This window comes from Phacochoerus africanus, chromosome 3 (assembly GCF_016906955.1).
Source record: "Phacochoerus africanus isolate WHEZ1 chromosome 3, ROS_Pafr_v1, whole genome shotgun sequence".
Lineage (NCBI taxonomy): Eukaryota > Metazoa > Chordata > Mammalia > Artiodactyla > Suidae > Phacochoerus > Phacochoerus africanus.
In genome coordinates, this window is record NC_062546.1 from 102,676,958 (window position 1) to 102,699,768 (window position 22,811).

The following is a 22,811-nucleotide window of genomic DNA, read 5'->3' on the forward strand; positions in this document are numbered from 1 at the left end:
TATTTCTCTTTTTTGCCTTTTCACTATTCTCTAAACTCAGTATTTCAGACCAATCCTAATACGTCATTGATACAAATAAGCAATTTTGTTAACTATAATGCATAACATAGAAAGCACTCATTCCTCTAGTTTTTTTTTTCTTCTTTAAGTCCGTCTTGATAAAGTAGCAGAACTGACTAGAACCTTTAGCTTGCAAGTGTTGCCCCATAACTTCCCTGAACATTGCCTTTTTCTTTTTTTGTGCCCAGTCCTGCCATTGCCCAATGAATCAAGTCTCTTTCTCTCGGTGCTGTGCTGGTCCAAGACCTCACAGTCTAGTCTATCTGTCTGCTCCAGGCAGAAACATGTCTGTCTGTCTACTCCTTGGCGTCTGTCTGCTCTGACACCATCACCCACCAGGCCCCCAGACCCTGCCCTGAAGTGATTTCCTGACTCCTCTGCTCTCTTCTTTCAAGCCTGTGCCACCCCACGTGAGCATCTGGGAGCTCCATCGCTGGCCCTCCAACCACTGTGTCCTCACCTCCACCTCCCGTGCTTCAGTCGAAGCATGTAAATCTGAGCTGACATGGACACCCCACCCAGGGTTTAAAATTCCTCAGTGTCATCCCAAGGAAAAGATGTTTAGGATAAAATCCTATGCTTACCATGTCCTATAGCCAACCACATCCTGCCTCACCTGGCCTGCAGCCTCACAGCCCTGCAACTCTCTGCTGTCAGCCTTCTTACTTTGGCCATTTGGCCATCTTTCCTGCACCAGTGATGGTGTATTTGAAAAGAATTTGACAAAATGGCAATAACAGATTTTTTTTTTTTTTGTCTTTTTGGGGCTGCACCCACGGCATATGGAGGTTCCCAGGCTAGGAGTTGAATCGGAGCTACAGTTTCAGGCCTACACCACAGCTCACAGCAATGCCAGATCTCTGACCCACTGAGAGAAACCAGGGATCGAACCTCTATCTTCATGGATACTAGTCAGATTCATTTCTGCTGAGCCACAACAGGAACTCCAGCAATAGTAGATTTTTAATAGTTTTCTTTTTAGACCAAATTTGTATCTTAATTGTCTTTTTAAAACTACAACTTTAAGGTATTAAAGATTCAACTATTGTATGTTTGTATGTTGCCAGAGGTACAGTAAAAGTTGTTCAGGCCCAAGAGTTACAAATGAGAGGATTTTTTTTTTTTTTTCTTTTAAGGAGTAGAGAGGCAGGTGGTCAGGGTCCTAAAGTTCTTTTATCATCTGCAAAGTATGGATTCCAGGAAGTGCACAGCTGTTTTCCCTGTGATTGAGCCCATCATTTCATGGCTCAGGGGTCCCCTGATCCCCCACTTCATGCAGCCAAGTTCATATGCAAGTCTGAATGTCAGAAAGAAAAAGGAAAACTCTGGGGGTAGGGGCAGGCCTGTCTTTAGGAGGAATCATTGTTGAAGGAGGAAGGCATTTTTTGAGCTTAAAGCTGGAATTTGCTTATTTTCAGGTGATGATGTTCCTGTTCTCTTATTTGAATCTAATGGCTCCTTGGCGTATAGTCCCACAGTTAAAATCTTCAATGGCCACCACAGTGCAATGGAGAAGAGATTGCAGGAGATGAAGGAGAAACGGGAAAATCTCTCCCCCACCTGTAAGTGCTTACACTGTCCTCCAGATAAGCCAGGAAATAAAATACACTTCTTTGTGTTTGTGTTCATACACAGAGTTTAACCTACCAGTTCATTGTAACCAGTGGTATTCGGGATGGCACAGCTAAGGGAACTGTGGTAGTGTTAGCCTAGGAAATAGGAAACAATTTAAGTTGCCTACAAGGGACTGCAAGCAAGACTGAAATGTAGTCTTAAGTGGGCTAGGGTATGTGGCTGCACTAAGAAAATCTGGGCTGTGTTGTCAGAAGGGAGGTAGGAGTGGATATTGAGGTAGGTGACCAGCAATGTGGCAGGTGAATACCCAAATTGTCTATGTATATACCTGTATATGCATGTAAAATGATTTGCCTTAAACTTTATTCCATTATTTCCAGTGTTAATTCTCCTACTTAATTGCCTCCAGCACAGATTAAAATTCAACAACTGAAAATTTTATCTCTGTACTTACCTTCCTTATCTTGGTTTATTCTCATTATGCAGTTGTTTGCTTAAGTATCCTTAGGAAAGCATCCTTGTAAGTCTCTTCAAAAATTATCTTTGGGAATTCCCTGGTGGCTCAGTGGGTTAAGAATTGGGCATTGTCACTGCTATGGTGTGGGTTCGATCCCAGTCCCTGGGACTTCCACACGCTTTGGGTATGGCCAAAAAAAAAAAAAAGAAAGAAAGAAAGAACATGTCTTTGACTATGAAACTAAAATATCTCTTGTTTCTGGTCTGTTGCATGCAAAGCCTTTGAAGATAACATCTGTGACCCTAGTGGTTAAATCACTGATGTCCTGGATATTTTCTGTGAAACCTCCAGGGTTTTTCAACTTCCCCATTCCAGACATTTGGGGCAGATCTTTGTTGGGCAGCTGTCCTGTGGGTGGCAGAGTGTTAGCTGCATCCCTGGCCTCTGCCTGCTAGGTGCCACAACATAGCTCACACTCCAGCCCATCCCACATGTAATGCCCAGGTGTGTCTGCTCACACTTGGGCTGCCCCTGGCTGAGGACCACTGCCCTGGTTCAAAAGACAGCTGTCGTGATCATCAAGAAAAAAGCCTTGATCATGGAGCAGTGAGACAACTGAACGCATCTGTTTACCTCTGCTGAGCTTCTGCCTAGGTCCAGGCCAGCTGACTGACTCCTCAAGATACCTTCTAAGTTTTATTTTCCTGGGGCTTTGTTACATGGTATGATTTGTGTAAATTATATTTTATTGATTCCTGTCATCTGTAATGGATTTGAATAAGGCTTAGTTTTTGTGCTTATTGTTTTGTGTTGTCTAGAATATGAAGTACAAGGAATAAGTTGTATGTGTGTGCATGTGTGCACATGCTTGTGTCCACACACAGAGTAGAATAAGGGGACTTGCTCACAAATCAGAGTTGTCTCTTATGAGGAGTTTTGATTATGTTTCCAGCTTCCCAGTTGATTGAAAATTCTGGTGACACCGTTAACTCTTTGTGTGAAGAAGCATCTCTGAACATTTCCCATGATACTTTGTGTTCAGGTAAAATTATTTTCTGTGATGAATTTAAGCTTTGAGAATGTTAGCCTTTTCTTATTTGGAATTTTTTTCAGTGAGAAGAACAGCTAGTTAAGAATTAGAATTCATGAATTTTGCCCTGAAGTTAGGTATTACACTGAAACTAAGGAATGAGAAATTATGTCAGTTCAACATCCTTTTGGTCCCTCTGTTTTGTTTTTTTTCTCCTTGGCATTTGCCTTTGTGACATAGAATTGATCGCTCAATTTTAAAAGGAAAAAAAACTGCGATCTTATGTGAACCAATCTCCATGCAGTTTAAACTGTATGGTATTGAGAACAGAAAGAGCCAAGGAAAAGTTGTTTCACACAGTGTGTAATGAATTCTTGAACAAATTGCGAAGTATGTGTACATCCTTAAAAACTCTGGGCAATAATTTAAAAAAAGGATTTCTAATTCTAAGCAGTATTGGAAAGAATCGATAAAATTAGTTATAATTTTGCGTATAATTTTGTAAATGTGGGAGCCCTTATTTCCCTCTGAATGATTTTTTTGTGTGGGCATAGCCTATTCTGGTTTTGTCCCATTTCTTACCATTTTCTCACTAGCCCACCTTAGTCCACATAAGTAGCAGTGACCCCTAGCAGGACTATGTTTGAAGTGCTTGAGCTCTTCTGGCCTTTCTTCTGAAAGCCATAGCAGTGACAAGTCACAAAGCAAAACCACGGTGTTAGGAGTTTAGGCTGAATATTTTTGTGAAAGGCTTATTCTTTTACCGCTTTGGCGTTTGTTGAAATTATTTGACCATTTATCTTAATTCTCATCTTTTTATTTCGTACTTGATGTATTTATTTCTTGTAAACTAGAAACAAGTAACAATAACTCGCTTTCATGGTTGCTGTGTTTGGGCACTTGTGTTGGGCACTGCTCACCTGTGTGTATTGATTAATCTCCCACTAGCTCTGTGAGTGGCCCCTGTTGTCCCCACTTTGCCGATGAGCACACCAGGCCAGACAGGGGTCGCACAGCTCGTACAAGGTCAAGCAATTTGTGAGCAACTGACCCAGGATTCAAACCTAGGCAGGCTGACTTCAGAATTAACTCCCTTCATGCCCTGTCATGCTGATTGTCAGTCTTTTGAAAGTGAGCTAAGCTTATTCAGCTGCTAAAATTAAATGTCCTGTGTTTCCAGCTGCTGACTTAGAGACACAACACCACTGGCCTGCTGGGCCCCCATCTACTCTTTGGGAATGGGGGGTTCTGTTTTTCCTCTTGAAAAGTAGAGCTTTAGTGGTGTCAGGTTAAGACATTGCCTCCAGTGTGGAGTTCCTGTAAAGTGAGGGTCCTCCATTTGTTGACCCAACATTGAGCCTCTATCAGGGTGGCCAGCACAGAGCCAGCAGCTCCAGATTCCAGAGAGTAGTATCTGTGCCAAGGTTTCTAGGTTAGTGGGGTGGTGGGGGGAGGCAGAACCAGGGGACATTCTCTTAGAGAATCAGGGGGAATTCTGTGTGATAGAGGAGGACACGTGTGGCTAGACCTGGCGAGGTCAGTGGAAGGATTTGCAGAGATTCTAACATCCAAGGTGGATTTGGAAGAAAAGGTAGTGTTTATTCACTGATGCTTGCATGTAGTGCATGGGCAAGGCTGGGATGTATAAACATAAACACGGATTTCAGGAGATAGGCAGCAGCGAGTCAGAACTATGAATCCTGCCAGGTGTGTAGAAACTCCCTGGAGTATAACTATACAGAGGAGACTGCAATGGAAGCAGGGGTCCATCCTCTGTAGGGGTGGTGCAGTTCATTGTGAGTCACTTTGTGGATACCAGACCTGAAGGCAGAGGTCTTTACCTTTTGCAGCCACTGGCATCTTGGAGTGTTTAGTGACAGGGTGTGGCTGCTGTTACTGTAGAGAGGCGCCCCAGGTGTGAATATCCAGGATGTGCTACTCCCTCCCTGACCCTACCCCATCCATCCCGGACCCTAATCCACATGGGGTCGCCCGTGTCCCTCCGGGAAGGTCCTGACATGTGAAAAGAGCTGGGGCCAGGCTCTTCCAAGCTAGGAGCTTCGCTTAGCAAGTATCACTTCATGGGTTGACTGCAAATTACTTTGATAATAACGTAAACCACTTAAAACGTTAATTCCTTATTAATGTTTTCCAGAAAACTCCTTTGCTGGTGATCTGCCCTCATCCTTTGATGGTTTTTGTGGAAATACTCCATGTGGGGATCAGGAAAGGAAAGTGGAACACTTTGTTGAAGGAATTAAAAGCCACGTGTCTGTTGTGTCTCCCATGCTGAAAACACACATTGTCCATCCTTCAGCATCTATAGGGTCCCTCAATCAGTTAACTCCTCAGAATCTCCCCTGCAACCTTCCCAAGGAGGGAGTCCACCAGCAGCAAGGTGGCCCTGTGGGTGCTGTGATCACTCCCAACACCAAGGTTCAGAAGGTGCCAGATGACAAGGTTGGTTTGTCGCCTCCAAGACTGCCAGCAGGAGGCGCCCCCATGGTCTGTTCAGGACCTGGGAGTTCCTCGGCCAAAAGGAAGAGGACATCAGGGGCCTTGCACTCCCCGCCAGGAGGGAGGCAGAAGAGGCTGCCTGCTGGGCCTAGGCTGCAGCTCTTTGCCAAAGGGGACAGCCAGCCGCTGGTGACCGGCTCTGCAGTTAAGGCTCTGGATGGCGGGCAGTCTGCTTACGATGACTATTTCTCGCCAGATAATCTGGAGGAGAGGCGTGCAGAGAGTCTTCCCACTGGGTACCCGCCGGCCCGCAACCCTGCCCCCCTCCAAGGCAGGAGAAGCCTCTCCCGGAGAGAGCGAGCCAGTGTCTTGGAGATGGCCGACTTGTCACGCATTGGCAGGGCCCCCTGCATGGTACCTGGTCTGCAGAAGGCAGCGCTCCATAGAACTAGGCCCGCGCTGACTCGCATGACTTTAGGGAAAATACCTGCAACTGAAGAGGTCCCAGGCTGCGGTCCCCAGGCCGGGGCTCCGGGAGGAGGAGACCCCTGCCCAGGTGAGGGTGACTCTTACCCTGTGGGTGAGCTCACTCCTCAGCAAGGATGCCGAGGCAATTTCACTCCTTTGAAAGGAAGCAGCGAAGAAGTGAAAGAATTGATTGACCCAAAAAGTGTGCGGAGAGAAGGTACTCTTAAGGTGCTGGATTCCTCTGAAGATCAAGCACAAAGTGATTCTAAACTGAACTCTGTAGACGACTGTGATGTGGAAACATCTGCAGAGGAAAGGGAAACCTTGCCCCCAGGATGCAGGGAAAGTATGTGAATCTCCCTTACCCAGTCTCTGTTACAGGAACATGTGGCAGTGCATCCATCTCCCACATTTGTCACAGTGTTTTCATAATGAAAATTATTTCTCCCTCCCCCCTTTTTAAACTTTAAAGGATGTATGTTTGATATTAACAGTGATAAATTCTTTAAGTTCTTTAGGAATAAAAGGCTTACTGCCCTGTGGAATTTCTAGGTTAGTAACACAGTTGTCTAAGCCCTTTCCTTCTTATAGGTGCAAAGTAAGTGATGCCTCATGTGAGTAATAGACCAGAGCCAGTGCTTTACCTGTGGCCTCTCTAACATCGCTGTGCAAAGAGGCACACTACACTAGGGAGGGTTTATAAGATCTAATGGTGAGGCTGTTTATCTTAGAAGGGAAGTTAAGGCAGTAGCCATTCATTCCAGAAAAGATATGAAAAAGTAAACATGGAATAAGTTAATTTTTTTTTTTTTTGGTCTTTTTGGGGCCGCACCTGTGGCATATGAAAATTCCCAGACTAGGGGATGAACTGGAACTGCAGCTGCTGGTCTCTGCCACAGCCATAGCAACACTGGATCCAAGCCACGTCTGTCTGTGACCTATGCCACAGCTCATGGCAATGCTGGATCCTTAACCCACTAAGAGAGACCAGGGATCGAACCCGCATTCTCATGGATACTGGTTGGGTACTTAACCTGCTGAGCTATAATGGGAACTTCATCAGTATTTATTCTTGAAGAAACTTTGGGAGATGTTAGCTATGAAGAATTTTTTTTAGTATTAACTAAGTGGCTCATTGTAACAGGCCTATTTGACTTCTGTTTATTTTGCTTTAAGCATTTCATTTAAATAGATTTATTCCTATCTGTAATTTAATTGTACCTATAGTAACAAACTATGTAATTGTAGCAAAAGTAGCAAACATTTTTCCCTTTCTGATTATAAGCACAAACAGTTTTCAGCAATCAGAAGTGAAGAAATGTTCAACTTTAACCATCCTAACCTAATATCGGATTACAGTTTCAATAAGGCTAAGTTTATTCTTCATTTCTCTACTCTTTGAATCCTTTTAACCACCCTTTTCAAGATGGGGGAATTATAGGGATTGAAATAATCACAGATGTACTGCATATCTTTTCCTTGGGTATAAACTCTCCCAAAATCATCTCACAAAGGTAATTTAGTTTGTATATTTTTAACCTACTTTTTATGTCTGTGTTCTCATATAAAATATGTAAAATCTTATTATATATTTACAAAATGTAAAAATCTATAAAATATAAAATTTGACAAGAGACTATATCTTACTAGGGTTAGTATGTGTTTTCAAAATATTTGTTTTAAAATCCTGTAGGGAAGTTCCTCTGTGGCACAGCAGGTTAAGGAGCCAGCATTGCCATAGCTGTGGCGCAGGTTGCAACTGCAGCACGGGTTTGATCCCTGGCCCAGAAATTTCCACATGCCATGGGTGTGGCCAAAAAAAAAAAAAAACCACCCCAAATAAAATCATGTCAGCTTGAAAGTTAATATAAAACAGTGGATGTACAGAATTGTTTTGGTAGTTAAGAATATCCTATTCTTAAAGCTCGCATTCTCATTCTTCCCAGTTTTTATCTTGTGTATTTTTTAAGATTTTGAATAATGTTTAATGACTGCAAATATAAGTCAAGTAAAAAAAAATCTGCTTTCAGAAGGTTTAGTGCACCCTACAGACCAGCTTTGTGAACAGCGGGATCATCCTGCTCTGGCACCTCCCTGCCCCCCACCCCTGTCTGGGGCTGGGCCCCATGGGTTTGGGGCCAGGAGGTGTGGCCATCACACCAGGGTGCAGGCAGGGCCCACATAAATAAGTCTGGCTCAGAGATGGAAACTTAACATTCTCTGTGCCCTAATGTAAGGATGCCTAGGGTCACCTTATGTCATTGCAAGAGACAGAAAATCATTGAATTTAGGACAGGAAAAGACTTACCTATTTCTAGCCTCAACCCTCTTGTTGTATGGCAGTCAAGTCAAGACCCACTGAATGTTTAGATGTGCACAGCCAGCCCACCTGGTGTTGCGTCTCTCCCTGGGGATCCACTGCCAGTTGCGGCCCTTGGCCCTTAGACATTCCGAAGGTGCTGAAATTATGCAGCAGTACAACCCACTCTGTTCATCAGGCTGTACCTCTCTAAATCTTTTTATGGTGAAATAAAAGTATTTTCTCAATTCCTGTTTTCTGTTCACTGTACTCATTGCCCTTGTCTGTATCTAAGATAGATGGTGTACAGTAAAGGTTGTGAGAACAAGTTACAAAGAGATTCAGTGATAAACCTTAACGTAACAGGAATGGAGGGAGAGATTTTGATTGCTTTTTATTAACTTAGGAAATCATAGTAACCAATAATTTTTTCTTTCTAAACTTTCATTCTCTAATTTCATAAAAAAAAAAAAACAAATACGTGTTTAAGAGAAATTGCTAAAAAGGGTAAAATCATCCTGTCCCACTCTCCTCACCTCCTTTCATTAGTTCGTTTAACAGCTGTTTCTGTGCTCCTGTTGTGGCCCAGGCTCTCTTCTTTTCCCAGGGAGTCAGCGCACCTCACAGAGGTTATGTTCCAGTGACTGCAGACAGTAAATGAATGTGAGCACCATGAGAAAGAAGTGCGCTGATGATGTTAGGGAAGGCTGCTCGGAGGAGGTAATGTTGTCTCACAGGCCTGGGCGAGGGAGAAGAAGTAGCCTTCCTCTCTCATGGGGGGTCATGTTTCAGCCTGAGGAAGCAACAAGTGCAAATGTCCTAAGGTGGAAGATGTTTGCAGGAGCTGCACTGAGACCATTATGGGAGAAGTCTCTGGGCTGAGGGAGGCAGCCAGGCCCAGACAAGCCTGGGGTGGTCTGGTTTTGTTTTCAAGTGAGATGATAAGCCACTTGGGGTTTTAAACAGGGAGCAACCAGTTCTGATTTATGTTTTAGATGTCACCCTGGATGCTTTATGGAGAACAGGCTGTAGTTTGGGTGTCTGCTACAGGTAGTCACTGCCAGCGCTCATGCTTCCTTCCAGGTGTTTAGTGTGTGTGTGTAAAAACACACAAGTGCAAGGAGATGTTTTAGGGGATTTTATTGCACATATAGGATTATATTATCCTATTGCCTTAAAATTTGCTTTTTTGAAAAATATGTTGGATGTTCACATTGGTTATCAGCAAAGCAATAGATGTACTTAGCTTTTTAATATATTTCAGGAGTAGTGAAATTTTTCCGTAATGAAAGCCAGTAAAATTTTCGGCTTTATGGGCTAAGAGGCAAAGGAGTTACTTGTATTATAAGAAAAAGCCATTTTTATAAAGTTTTTATTGACTAAACTCCAAGTTGATTACAATTTTTTGTACTACAAGTCTAATGAGAATATAGTTGTACTTTTGGGGGGGTGGAATACCTTAATTGGGGTTGAAATTGAGTGATTTTGTCATCAAAATTCATTGCAAATGTTTATTAAGGCCGGCATGTAATAAGACTTTACATATTTCACCTTTGAAAATGCTGTTTCACGCAGCGAGGCACTGCCAGATGCTGAAACCATTCCCTAAGCCATGGTTCTTACCGAGCACACACATGCCTAGGAAGTACCTGTGGATTCTATCAGATTGTGCCATTCGCAGGTCCTTACATCTCAGACTAAGCATCTCCAGTGCAGGGTGGATGGAAGCTCCTCATTTGTTCAGCCAGGTGTGGGTTTTCGGTAAATTCCTTTTGCTCTCGCATCAAGGTCTGAAAAACACTGCTGGAACTGCAGCTGAGTGGAGGAAGTTATATATATATGTGTGTGCCTGTGTGTGTGTATATATCTCCACCTCAATTCATGTGAAAATGGAGATCTCACTTATTTCCACTTTGGACACCACACGACAGGAGTGTCAAACTGCTCGCTGTACTTGTTCATGGAAATGGCCTTCTAAGCCTGTGGCACTGTCTAACGTAACTCTGCAGACCAGCACATGAAGTGGGTTTTAACTGCCGAGTCGATTAAGTGGGTTCATCATCCAGAATTAACACCTCGCATGGCCGCTGCTTGTTTCTAAGTAACAGAGGTGGCTGAAGTGAGCAGAAGGAATTCCTTCCCATACCTGCACCCTCATTCCTGTCCCTTGGTCTGAAGGAAGCTGTGTTTGCTGTGGATGGTGGAATTACATGTCACACAGACACATACGTCCCATATCTAAACACTCTGGCCATGCCCAGTTATTAGGTTCTTTTTCAGGAATAGTTACCAGAAGAGGTTAATAGAGGTTAGCACCCTTCCCCAAGCGCTATCTACTAGCCCTTACTGAAAGCAAGTCTCAAGACCCAAAGATGTTTATTAAACACAACTAGCGAGCAGATGGGGAACTGTCCAAGAATCAGGCCTATATGCCAAGGTCTTGTCCTTTAAGTGAACCATCTGCACGTGATCTGAAAGGCTTATTAGAGCCAGATGGTGTTCTTGGGGTGTGTTTCTGAAGACTGGTCAGCATCGCCCCTACAAGGCCTTCAGCCCTGCAGTTTCTCAGAGTGCCATTTAGGGTCCAAGTCTCAGATGTGACCCCTCGCTACCAGCTAGCTTATTATGCCCTAGTGGTATGGGCATGGGAGGACCCTGAAATATTTCAGCCAATCCATGAATTACCTGAGAAACACTCCTAGGACTCAGGACAGATCAACAATGGTGATGTCACCAGCTATAGCCCTTTTCTTTCATCCATTTGCCACTTAACAGAGCATCCTGTGTTAGGTGGAAGGGTTCATAGAAGTTGTCTCTCGAGTGTGGTGTTTCTGGTAGAGCAGAACCAGCCCATGGACATGTGTCATACCATCTGTGCTGAATCAGCTTTCACCACATCCCAGCCTTCATAGCACCATGTGGCTGTCTTAATGCGTTAATTCTGGCGATGGAAATGGCACAAGGGCCTGTGCTGACTGGTGCCTTGGTGGGTGGTCAATGCCTGCAGCTCTGAGTTGGGAAGGATTGCAAGATTTCGTCTTGGCTCTGAAGGAAAAAAATGACACGAATAGTAGTGTCTGCTTAGGGAGACGAGTAACATGGTTCATTAGGAGGTTTATTTGGATTATTAGATATTTAGTCAGTGGAGAATTATGGGCAAAATGCTGTAGTAATTGTCTATTTGTCTATTATTATTTGATACATCTCATTGAAATCATCAGAAGAGATAACTATTTTCATCTGAATTAGTTAAAAGTATTTCATATGCTTTTTAAAGAATTTTTATTGGGATGTAGTTGATTTATAATGTTGTATTAGCATCATGTTTACAGCCAAGTGGACCAGTTATAGATGCACATATCTCCATTCTCCCCACCCGCCATAGTTTATTACAGAACATTGAGTAAACCTCCCTGCAATTTCATGTTTTGTAAGAACCGAGGCAAAATGAGTAAAAGTGGGAAACTTAGCACGGCCAGATCTTAGCACAAACTATCGTGTGCAGAATATCCTTTTACACAGCCTTCTGTCCCATCCGCTGTGAGATTTCTATGTAGCCTGCTGAAGACGTGGCCAGAGCTGTCACCTGGGACTGAAATAGGTCTGGGAGAGAAGCGAAACACAGGGAAAGAAATAGAAGATTGCTGGGAAGAGAGTGGGCTTGGCCTGTAACTGGTTTGAGCCTCCAGGGGAATCCAGTATTAGGGTGTATTGGTGGGTTAGGACTGACCTTAAAACGTTTTTAGGGCCCAAGTGGTAAATAACAACTAGTTTGAATTCAAAGAAATATTTAACCCTGTTGTTCTATATTTTGTTTTCACTGAGTTGAAACTCTATTTTCGTTTTTGTTATTTTCTTTTTAGGGCCACTCCTACAGCATATGGAAGTTCCCAGGCTAGGGCTTGAATCAGAGCTGCAGCCACCGGCCTACACTACAGCCACAGCAATGTGGGATCTGAGCCATATCTGTGACCTATACCACAGCTCATACCTGGATTCTTAACCCACTGAGTGAGGATGGGGATCAAACCCATATTCTCATAGATACTAGTTAGGTTCTTAACCTGCTGAGCCACAACGGAAACTCCTGAGACTCTGTTTTTGAAAGAGGAGTTAACAGTTTTAAAGCAGACCCTCCAAACTAATTTTTTTTTTTTTTGGCTTTTTCGGGCCGCTCCTGTGGAATATGGAAATTCCAGGCTAGGAGTTGACCAGAGCTTCAGCTACTGGTCTACAGCACAGCCACAGCAATGTGGGATCTGAGCCATGTCTGCAACCTACACCACAGCTCACAGCAACCCTGGATCCTTAACCCATCAGAGTGAGGACAGGGATCAAACCCACATCCTTATGGATATTAGTTGAGTTTATTACTGTTGAGCCATGATGGGAACTTCCAATCATATCTTATCAGAGCATCCTATCCTATTGGAAATATCTGCAGAGCAGCCATTCTCATGTTTTGTGATTTTTAATTTTTGATGGCACTGTAATTATTGCCATGTATCATATTCGTTTCTGTAGGTCTCCATTGTTTATTGGGTGTAAGCTCCCTAAGGGTGGTGGACTATTTGGCAGGGGGTGGCAGGGGGAGAGGAGAATAAGGAGCAGAATAAGTTGTAGCAGTAGGTGAATCACTTCCAAATAAAGGTCGCACTGCATTTAGTGTGCAGACTCCTGCACTATATAGCATCTGATGAAACCACATTTTACTTGATGACTATCTTCTTTCTGGTTTGCCTGTTTTCATGATAAGACATTGGTCTCAGGTGGAAGTTTGTGGGGGAATAAAATCATCTATCATTTGTAGGGTACAACCTGAGACTTTGTACTGAAAGCTGTTGTCTAGAGTAACTCAGACTAACCCCAAAGCTAAGTTTACTTATTTCCTCTAATATAAAACTGACTTCCCTGAAAAGCTGGGTTTTGATCAAGGTAAAAACCTAAGAATTGGAGTTTGAATCGTGCATAAGGTGCAGATGTCCGTTTTCTCTCTTCATCAAATGGACAAATGGGATAGTATGGAACTAGCATATTGCCACGTGACAAGCACAGTTGTTCTGACCCTCGAGTTAAGTGCATTGCTTGGGATATTGGAGCGGAATAATTAAATGTTCTAAGTAGACCTCAAAGAGCAAGAAGTATGCAATGTTTATTTTAAAAGGTTATACTTTCCTATTACCAGAATGCCTAAATAAATTAATTTAAAATTTTTTATTTGGCTTAAGTTGCATTAGTATTCAATCTGTGTAAAGTTCTAACTAATCTTCAATCTGCTTGGGTTTTAGGCGTTAAAAATGGACTCACAGGGCATGATGTTTTGGACAGCTCATGGGAAGCCTTCGAGGACCTCGTCAGACCTCCTGAGAAATCACAGAAAAAAGAGAAAGGGCAAAAGGTTGGTGTGTGAAAATATTGTTTTAAACTTTACAGCGCTGCTCCATCACGATGTTCCACTCCGGGTTAATGAAACATAAACTCCTCTACCCAGCTCGTATTTGATTCTAAAAATTAATTACCAGTGGATGTTGGGAAACTCCAATAGTAAAACTGAGAGCACTGGTCACATTCAGGGCAGAGTGACTGCTGGTAGAGCAAGCTTTCCATTGCTGCTTTGCTAGTGCATTTATTGCTGGTACAAATGCTGCCAGGCTCCCTCAAGCCAAGAATGTAGGTCGTGCCAACTGTTGTCTTATAATCTGAACAGTGAGTAGGTAGGAGGTGAAGAACTTGAACATCTTCCGTTTGTGGGCTAATAGGGGTTTGATGTGAAGCCATGGGAGGGAAAGGTTTCTGTGCTGAGTCTTGGGTACCCAGTCCTCTGGCTGCAGCCCCAGAGCCTGGCTCTGCCTCTGAAGCTGTCTCGCACTTGTCGAACTGCAGGTTCACCGATAATGCAGGGAGCATGTCACCTTGATTGATTCTTCAGCATTTGCTCTCACTGCTGATCTTTTAAATTTGCTTCTCATTATCCTGTGCCTCATTTTTATGAGACCAAGAAAATGTAATAGAATGAAGCACGAATTCTGAGACACAGAACAGCTGCAGTGGTCAGCAGGGAATAATAGAGAAGGGAGGCCTTGGGGGCACGGAGGGTCTCCCCAGGTCACCCAGACCCTGACATCAGCCCCTGGCAGGGAGGAGAAACAACATGCCTTCCTCATCATTGGCCACAGTTACAAATTCCTGCACAGATCCCGTGAAAGTCTCTTCTAAGTTGGTAGGAACTTAGATTTCTTTTCTCGTTTGTCTCAGAAAAAAAATGGAGCAAAAAAATGGAAAGGAACTGCATTTCAGGTAGAGCCACAGATTTGCAGGGGAAGAAATTGTCATGATCCCTGAATATGCAAGTGGCCTTTGGCTTCCTGTGAGCCTGGTAGAGCTTTCTGTACCTGCCCTGAGTGGCCTCCCTGGGCCTGCCGTTGCAGAGCCCTAGTGACCTGTTGTTGTGGGTTTGTTTCTCTATGTTCAGTCTTCTTCCTCATCACAGCGTGGCTACGCAACTTTTTCCTTTGGGAAAAATAGGGGAAAAAACCCCATCTGGCATTCGTAAGTGTGCAATACCATCTCTGTCCTGCCCCTGACATTGTCCAGGGCGGTCCACATGCCTCCGCTTAGACTTCCATGCTCTGTCATCTGTTTACCTGCATTCAGGCCCTGCCTATGCCTCTCTGTCCCAGTCCTTGGTGTTATGCCTGACTTAAAAAAAACAAAAACAACAACAACAAAGTGCCCAGGAGATACTGAGTCACTTGTTACCATAAAATCCTGTGTCCTGTCTGATCATATATGGGGCTCCACTTTCTTGTCTGCCAGATGTGGGCCTGTCTTTCATCCGCTGAGCAGCGTCTGTGGGGAACACTGGATTGGGGACTGCTTCCTGGGGGCAGGCGTTGTCCCTTCCTACAAAGTATCTCACCTTGGAGCACTCCTGAGCCTGGAGAACATACCGATCTGATGCACTTCCTAGTGCCATTCATGCTGCCCCCATGTGTGGTACACAGTGGCCCCATTGTCATGGATATTCATTTCATGGAAGTGGCAAAAGGGAACAAAAAATACAGAATAGCATGTACACACATACTACACATCTGCCTTCACTGGATGTGCACAGGAACAAAAATAGTTTAATAGAGCAAGTTGTGTAACTTGTTCAAATTTATTTTAACTCTTGTTTATAAAGCCTTTTAAAGACATTAGTAAACTTTCTGCCCATGTAATTTAGAATAATTGAGCATTAATACTGAAAAGGATTGATTGCTACTACTTCTGTGTGAAAGAGTTGTCTGGAGGACTTCTCCCCGACCCCAAGCTACTAATTTATTCCTCCCTCCCCACCTTCCCCTTTGGCAACCACAAGGCAGTTCTCCATGTCAGTGAGTCCATTTCTGTTTTGTAAACAAATTCATTTGTGTCATATTTTAGATTCCACAAGTGATATCATGTGATATTCATCTTTGAGTACTTCAGTTATCATGATAATCTCTAGGTCCATCCCTGTTGCTACAAATGCATTATTTTGTTCTTTTTTATGACTGAGTAATATTCCATTACAATATGTATCACATTTTAATCCATTCATCTGTCGATGGGGAGTTAGGTTGCTTCCATGCCTTGGCTGTTGTGAATAGTGTTGCTCTGAACATTAGGGTACATGTACATTTTTGAATTACAGTTTTCACTGGATACATGCCTAGGAGTGGGATTGCTTGATCATATATAGTGGTTCTATTTTTAGTTTTTTAAGGAACCTCCATACTGTTTTCCATAGTGGCTATACCAATTTACACCCCCACCAACAATATTGGGGGGGTTCCCTTTTCTCCACACCCTCTCCAGCATTTATTTGTAGACTTTTTGGTGGTGGCCATTCCAAACAGTGTGAGGTGGTACCTCATTTTAGTTTTGATTTGCATTTCTCTAATAATTAGTGATGTTGAGCATCTTTTCATGTGCCTGTTGGCAATCTGTAGTCTTTGGAGAAAGGTCTGTTTAGGTCTTCTGCCCCCTGAAGGACTTTTTAAATGTGTAGATGCTCTGGTCCTACCTGAGACCCTCTGAGCTGTCATTTCCCAGGAGATATTTATGTCACAGCAATGAGCTGCGGAAGCCACCTGTCCAGTACAATCTTCTCCTTCACAGGAAGGAAACTCAGGGCCGAGAATTCACCCTGGGTATCATGTCTCCCTTAGAGCAGAACGGACAGAACCTGGATATAACCTTCCAAATCCATTTCTTATCCCCGTTCAGTGCACAGCCTTTTTTCTGATGAATGGAGAACTTGCCATGACTGAGGGCAGTAGCTCCCTGCTTTGTCCCATGTCACCCAGGGATCTGCATTTTGTTGGGACACCTGGCTCACACCCTAGACATCCTGGTGCCATTTTTATAGGGTGCATCTTGGCACTAAGATTTATAAAAATTTCTGAGCTGATTCTAATGTGAAGCAAAGTTCAGAAACCACTTTTGTGCCTTAGGGACATTGTGTAATGTAGTTCAAACAAGTAATTTATCCTGAAAGAAATTCTGTTTGTTTCTAAACACTTCTCATGTAAACTAATTTCACTGTTTAGATTCTTTTAAAAAACAAAGACAAAACTTGAAATCCTGATGTGTTTGCTTATGGGCTAAGTGTTTCACTAGTGCAAATTTAGATGTAATATGGAGATGAATGCACATGGTTTATTACTGTGCAGGGTAAAACAAAGGATAGTGGAAATTTCTTAAAATATAGTTTTATTCTATTTAACTTTTTATTTATGAATTTATTTATTTATTTTTTAGTGGCTGCACCTGTGGCACAAGGAAGTTCCCGGGCCAGAGGTCAAATCAGAGCTGCAGCTGCCAGTCTATGCCATAGCAATGTGGGATCCACGTCACATCTGTGACCTGCTCCACAGCTCACAGCAACACTGGATCCTTAACCCATGAAGCAAGGCCAAGGATCAAACCAGCATCTCAGGGAGACAATGTCGGGTTCTTAATCCATTGAGCCACAACAGGCACTCCTTAAAATTCAGTTTTAGGTCTTAAAAATACAGCTTCTTAGCAGTTTGAGATCTTTTTGAATATGGGTGGGGGGACCAGAGCTTATTTTGGTATCTTATGTTAAAAGCAAGTCATAAATTTAGTTGCCTGGTTATTAAAAGTCTGCTAAGGAACTGCACAGGATTGTACTAGTGAACTAAGTAGAGGTCTCTGATTTGTAACTTAGAAATACAGTATTAGTCTTGAGCGTTACAATAGTATCCAGTCTCTCCATTTTCTGTCCACCCAAACTGAGGTCTTACTACTTGCTTTTGTTCCTCCTTAGATTTCAAAACAACCTGTGTTAAACTGAAATTTGAGACTTTTTACGCTAGTCGTATTTTTATATATAAGCGTATTAAAGGGATTAGATTCCATCAAGCAATTGTTGACGCTTCCTAAAAATATATTATAATGGGATTTTAATTTTGAATAAAGCAAGTTTACAGGAAATATCTTTCATCAGCTAATTATGAAAGCACACAGTACATTTGCACTTGGAGCTGGCTTCCATGCCATTTCATGTAATTTGGAAAATGTTTTGAAATGGCTGTGCATCACGACCCTAATTGTCTTTTTTAATCTCAAACTTGAAGCAGCACCTGCAGAGTGTCCTTTCTGGGCAGCCCTATAGAGCAGGCCTGGTGAGGCTGTGAATGCTGCATTCTGTACAGGAAGTGGTGCAGCGTGGAAAGCGGGGGGCCTGTGGGCAGGAATCTCAGCCTGGATAGATGGTGTGGCCTGGGAAGGGCACTAGAACATCCAAGGCCGCCCCCGCAGGTTCTAGGTGGATTCTTCTCGGTTTTCTGTGGCTCTGCTGAGACTCGGGGCCTGAGCATCATCTTGGTCGTCAGCCCCTGCGGGTTACAGGGCTTTGGGTCTTTCATCTGCTTCAGAGAGTTCTCATTTCTCTTTCCTCCACTTCTGGGAATTCAGTTGCATGTGTTACCTGGGCCTTCTGTATCCCACGCCTCAGGATCTTTCTTTCTGTCCTTTTTAATCTCCTTATTTTGTTCTGGGTATTGGTACTGATTTCACTCTCACCTTTCGCTCTTTATAGGTCTGTTCTTAGGATAAACCTATATATTGCATTTTAAAACTGTATTTATTGTATTTTTAAGTTCTTGTAATGCTTTTTGGATTTTTTAAAATTTCTACTTTCCAGGAGTTCCTATTGTGGCTCAGTGATATTGAGCCTGACTAGTATCCATGAGGATTCAGGTTTGATCCCTGGCCTCGCTCAGTGGGTTAAGGTCCAGTGTTGCCCTGAGCTGTACGTCTCAGATGTGGCTTGGATCTGGTGTTGCTGTGGCTGTGGTGCAGCTGACAGCTGCAGCTCTGATTCAACCCCTAGCATGGGAACTTCCATATGCTGCAGGTGCAGGCCCTAAAAATAAAATAAAATAAAATAAAATAAATAAAAATTTTAAAAATCCAGTTTCCTTCCAAAATTACTGCTTTTATCTTTTATGACTTTGAGCATAATAAGCATATTTATTTTGAAATCTAAACCTGATAACTGCATTTTCTGGCTCCCTTAGTTTTTCTTTTTTTTTTTGTCTTTTGTCTTTTTTTGTCGTTGTTGTTGTTGTTGTTGTTGTTGTTGTTGTTGTTGCTATTTCTTGGGCCGCTCCCACAGCATATGGAGGTTCCCAGGCTAGGGGTTGAATCGGAGCTGTAGCCACCGGCCTACGCCAGAGCCACAGCAACGCGGGATCCGAGCCACATCTGCAACCCACACCACAGCTCACGGCAACGCCGGATCGTTAACCCACGGAGCAAGGGCAGGGACCGGACCCGCAACCTCATGGTTCCTAGTCAGATTCGTTAACCATTGCGCCACGACGGGAACTCCCCTTAGTTTTTCTTTATTGTCTGTTGTTTCTCTTAGTTTTCCTTCGTATGTTCCTCTAATAGGCCTGGTTATTTTTGACGTTTCTTCCTACCAGGAATTGAGATGATTGGAGGCTGGGCTTCTCTCTGTGAGGCCAACTGTCCCCAAAGGCTCCAGATGCTGGCTCACCTGAGGATTTCCCTCTTTCAATTATTCTGTCTTAGCAGCTCTGCAGGGTCTCTAATGAAGTGGGTTTGTATCTTGTCCAGCTTTACTAATTGCTCACGGTGGGGAGGTTGTTCTCTAGTATTTAGTCTATCATTCCTGGAAATAATGGGTGAATTTTAATGGCTCTTAAATTTTTTTCTTCTCTAATTAGGGATGGGATAAATACTCTGAGTTAAAAACAAGAGACCAAGTCAGCAGAATTTTTAAGATGAACCTTCAAGTCTTTGGTTACAAAAGACATGGTAACCATCTCTTAAAGAGTGAAAACAGATATAATAAAGAATTTCGGCATCTCAGAGCTCTAATTTCCATTAGAGATGTTTTGGTTTAGTACCCACTTTTAGTGGAAGAAGTCCCTTTGTACATCAGTGGGAAACTATACTTTTTAGACTTATTGCCTCAAATACATGCTTATAAATTTTTGAACCTTTTTTGAGACTCCAGTTGAGCAATGCTGTTAGCATCATAATCTTAGCTAATAATATGTGGGTCATTGACAAGGAAATGTATTTCTGCCATCATTTCAGAGGGAGAAATATAAAATGTTATGACAAATCTTAGCCTATCTTCTTTGTTGCTGGTTTAGTATTATCAGCTACAGAACCTGAAGAAGGCAAATATAACATTAATGCTAGTGATCTGGTAAAGGTATATGAAAATGTGATTTTTTTTCTCCAAAGTGAAACTACTTCTGTTATTTTTGTTATTGTTGTTTAGAAAATTATTGTCCTCCCCCCAGTTTTTCTTTTAAGGTAAGTCATTGACTGGACAGGAAACCCCAGCTTTCCTAAGTGGCACTGTTTTTAAATCTTGTGTTGGAGCCTCTCCGCCAAGCGGGGTTGTCCATAAGAAGGGCATGCTCTGGGTCAAGCACAGAAATGTGTGTGACTGGCTTTCATAAGCTTGGGGGCTTAGAGAGAAATGAAGGGCCAAATATTTCAATTATACAAGTACACTTATTTTAACAGTGGGGTGAGGGGGGAAGACAGTACATACCAGGTCAAGTGGTTGAATTTATGCAAGTTTCTTAAACAGAGTAGAAAACAAATGATGAATAATAGCTTACACATGTTCCAATAATTGCTTGTTCTCATATTTTTACTAGGATAAGAGACCTTCAGGACACAAGCTTTAATCATTTAATGCTCATAGTAATAGAGTCTGACACAGCAAATTGGTGTTTAGTAAATATTTGCTGGTGAATTGGGTCTGGCTGCACTTTCCCTCCTGCTCTTGGAGGGCACACCTCACACCACTTCTGGTGCTTCTGTCACGCAGTGAGATCCTAATCATCAGAATATACCTCATTTCTTTCTGCTTGTTTTCCCTAAATGTGTTAAATGGTCTCATATCCTTGAAAGAAGGACATTTTCCATAGCAGTGCATTGTGGCTACGAGGCTTGTCTCCTGTGCCAGACGCCACCACCTGGTACATCTGTCACGTTAAATATGGAATCTGACATGTTTCCTTGTATATTAAACAGGCATGATGATGGTGCTCATCTCATCATCATCAGGGTTTATGCCCTCTGATGAGTTTAAAGCTGCAAGGAGCTGAGGGAGATGGATGGTAGAAAGAGGCCCTCAATAAAAGCAAACTATGTTTCCAGTACTGCATGGGTGGAAGCTATGCCCACCTACGGACTCGGGGCAGGCAAGGTGGGTCCCTCTGCCTCACTTCCCTGCCCCAGAGGCTGTCGCATGTCATTAATGAAATGCCCTTCAAGTTCCAGGATGGCTCAAACTATGTGTTCTCCTGGACTTATTGACCACAGTCATGCCTGGGTTCTGAAAACCTCCCCTGTGTTTCTGACACAATGGTCACCCTCCCCAGTGACAGCTCTTTGCCAGGGTTAGATGGTGCCTCATTGAGCTAGCATCAAATCATCTAGTCGCCTCACCCAGGACTCATGGGTTTCCTGATCAGGGATCCCTGCTCCAGTGGCTTCCTCCCTCTTCTCTAATTTCCTTAGGACTGTGGAAAATGCCGTCGCTCTCTCTGGAGCCCAGTGGAAGGTGTCCACAGCATGCCCATTGGCACCGCCAGGAGCCTGCTTCTCGAGCAACGAGACCTGCTCTCAGGAGGAGTTGTCTGTTCTGCCATCACAGGTCGCTAGAAAGAATGCTTCGGAGAACCGTTCACACCTTTATCGTGGAGGTCGTAGGCTTGGAATTATGACTTGTTCAGGGCTGGCTTCTCTGAAGAGGGAACCTTGCAGCAGAAAGGAGATAGGAGGGGAGAGGCTGCTACAAGGAGAGGGCACATGAGAGGCTGGGCCATCCAGGGGCAGGTGGAGAGCCTGGAGGGAGACGGAAGTCTTCTAAACAGAGAAAGGGGTTCCTCGAGCTACTTTTCATTTAAAACAGGTTGTTTCCCCCAGAATCTCCTCTCCTGAGAGGCCCTGGATGAGAGCTTCACTGTTCTGCTGGAGACGCTGCTATTTTATGAATGTGCTTTTACAGTCTGTAGCAATTCCAGGACCTTGGCTGTTTGCCATTAGATAGTGTGCTTGGCTGGAAGCATATAATCTTGTGGGTTGTTTTGTTTTTATACTACTTTCAAGTTGAAATAGCCGTGACTCATCCAAATGACAGGTGATATTTATTTTGTTTCTTGACAATTCTGCACGAATATGTTGTTATTACTCACTTAGGGGAATTGCCACACTTCCTGCAGGATGACACCCTCTACAAATGTCCGTGTAAATAACTCCTCATTGTTCAGACCTGCTGTGTGCAGTTAAGATAGGGCCTGTCTCCTGTTAGGGCCTTTGAGTGCAGATAATTTGAGAGATGAGCTTACAGTGATTGTGGGAGCCCTTGATTTCTAACACAGGTGTTTAAAGGATCTGTAATTGCTTCAGTGAACCATTTCTGGCAAAATGCTCTCAAAGTTGGCAGTGGGGGAGTGTGCTAGTTATGACAGGAGGCAAGTCCACCAACAGATGTGACTTTGTGAAGGCATCTGGAGACCCACTACCTCTCAGTGGCGTAACAGCACTTTTGACTCTGTGTTGTTTTTTCTTATTGTATATCAGAAAAAAAAATTATATAGAAAACATTAGAAAAGAATCTTCAAAGAGCACCACCTTTTCTTTACTGTTTTTTCTGCGTTCAGTGACCAATAGTTGCATGAGTTATAAAAAGTGAGCTTTGGAAATTCTCAAATGTGTTTTGTACTGGAGGTGGTGGCTATGGGGCCACTGGGGATGGTGCTGGGTCGATTCCCATGAGACTTAGTGGTCATCTTGGGCCATATAAAGGTAGAAGCCAAGGTGGAGTCCCCATTGTACCTCAGTGGTTAACGAACTCAACTAGTATCCATGAGGACGCAGGTTCAATCCCTGGTCTTGCTCAGTGGGTTAAGGATCAGGCA

The 22,811-nt window shown here is 43.3% G+C and overlaps 1 protein-coding gene across 6 annotated transcripts in view; it reads left to right on the forward strand.

Annotated features, from left to right (window-relative positions):
* MCPH1 (microcephalin 1) overlaps nucleotides 1–22,811 on the forward strand; it is a 211,573-nt gene that overhangs the window by 28,722 nt on the left and 160,040 nt on the right. For 5 of the 6 annotated variants that reach the window (XM_047772242.1, XM_047772244.1, XM_047772245.1 and 2 more), the window contains 4 exons: nucleotides 1,479–1,622; nucleotides 3,045–3,134; nucleotides 5,278–6,393; nucleotides 13,635–13,744. In XM_047772242.1, the coding sequence (XP_047628198.1) occupies nucleotides 1,479–1,622; nucleotides 3,045–3,134; nucleotides 5,278–6,393; nucleotides 13,635–13,744 (1,460 nt within the window). Of the gene's footprint in view, nucleotides 1–1,478; nucleotides 1,623–3,044; nucleotides 3,135–5,277; nucleotides 6,394–13,634; nucleotides 13,745–21,408; nucleotides 21,545–22,811 lie in introns of all 6 variants that reach the window. The other variant, XM_047772247.1, reaches the window with a different exon arrangement.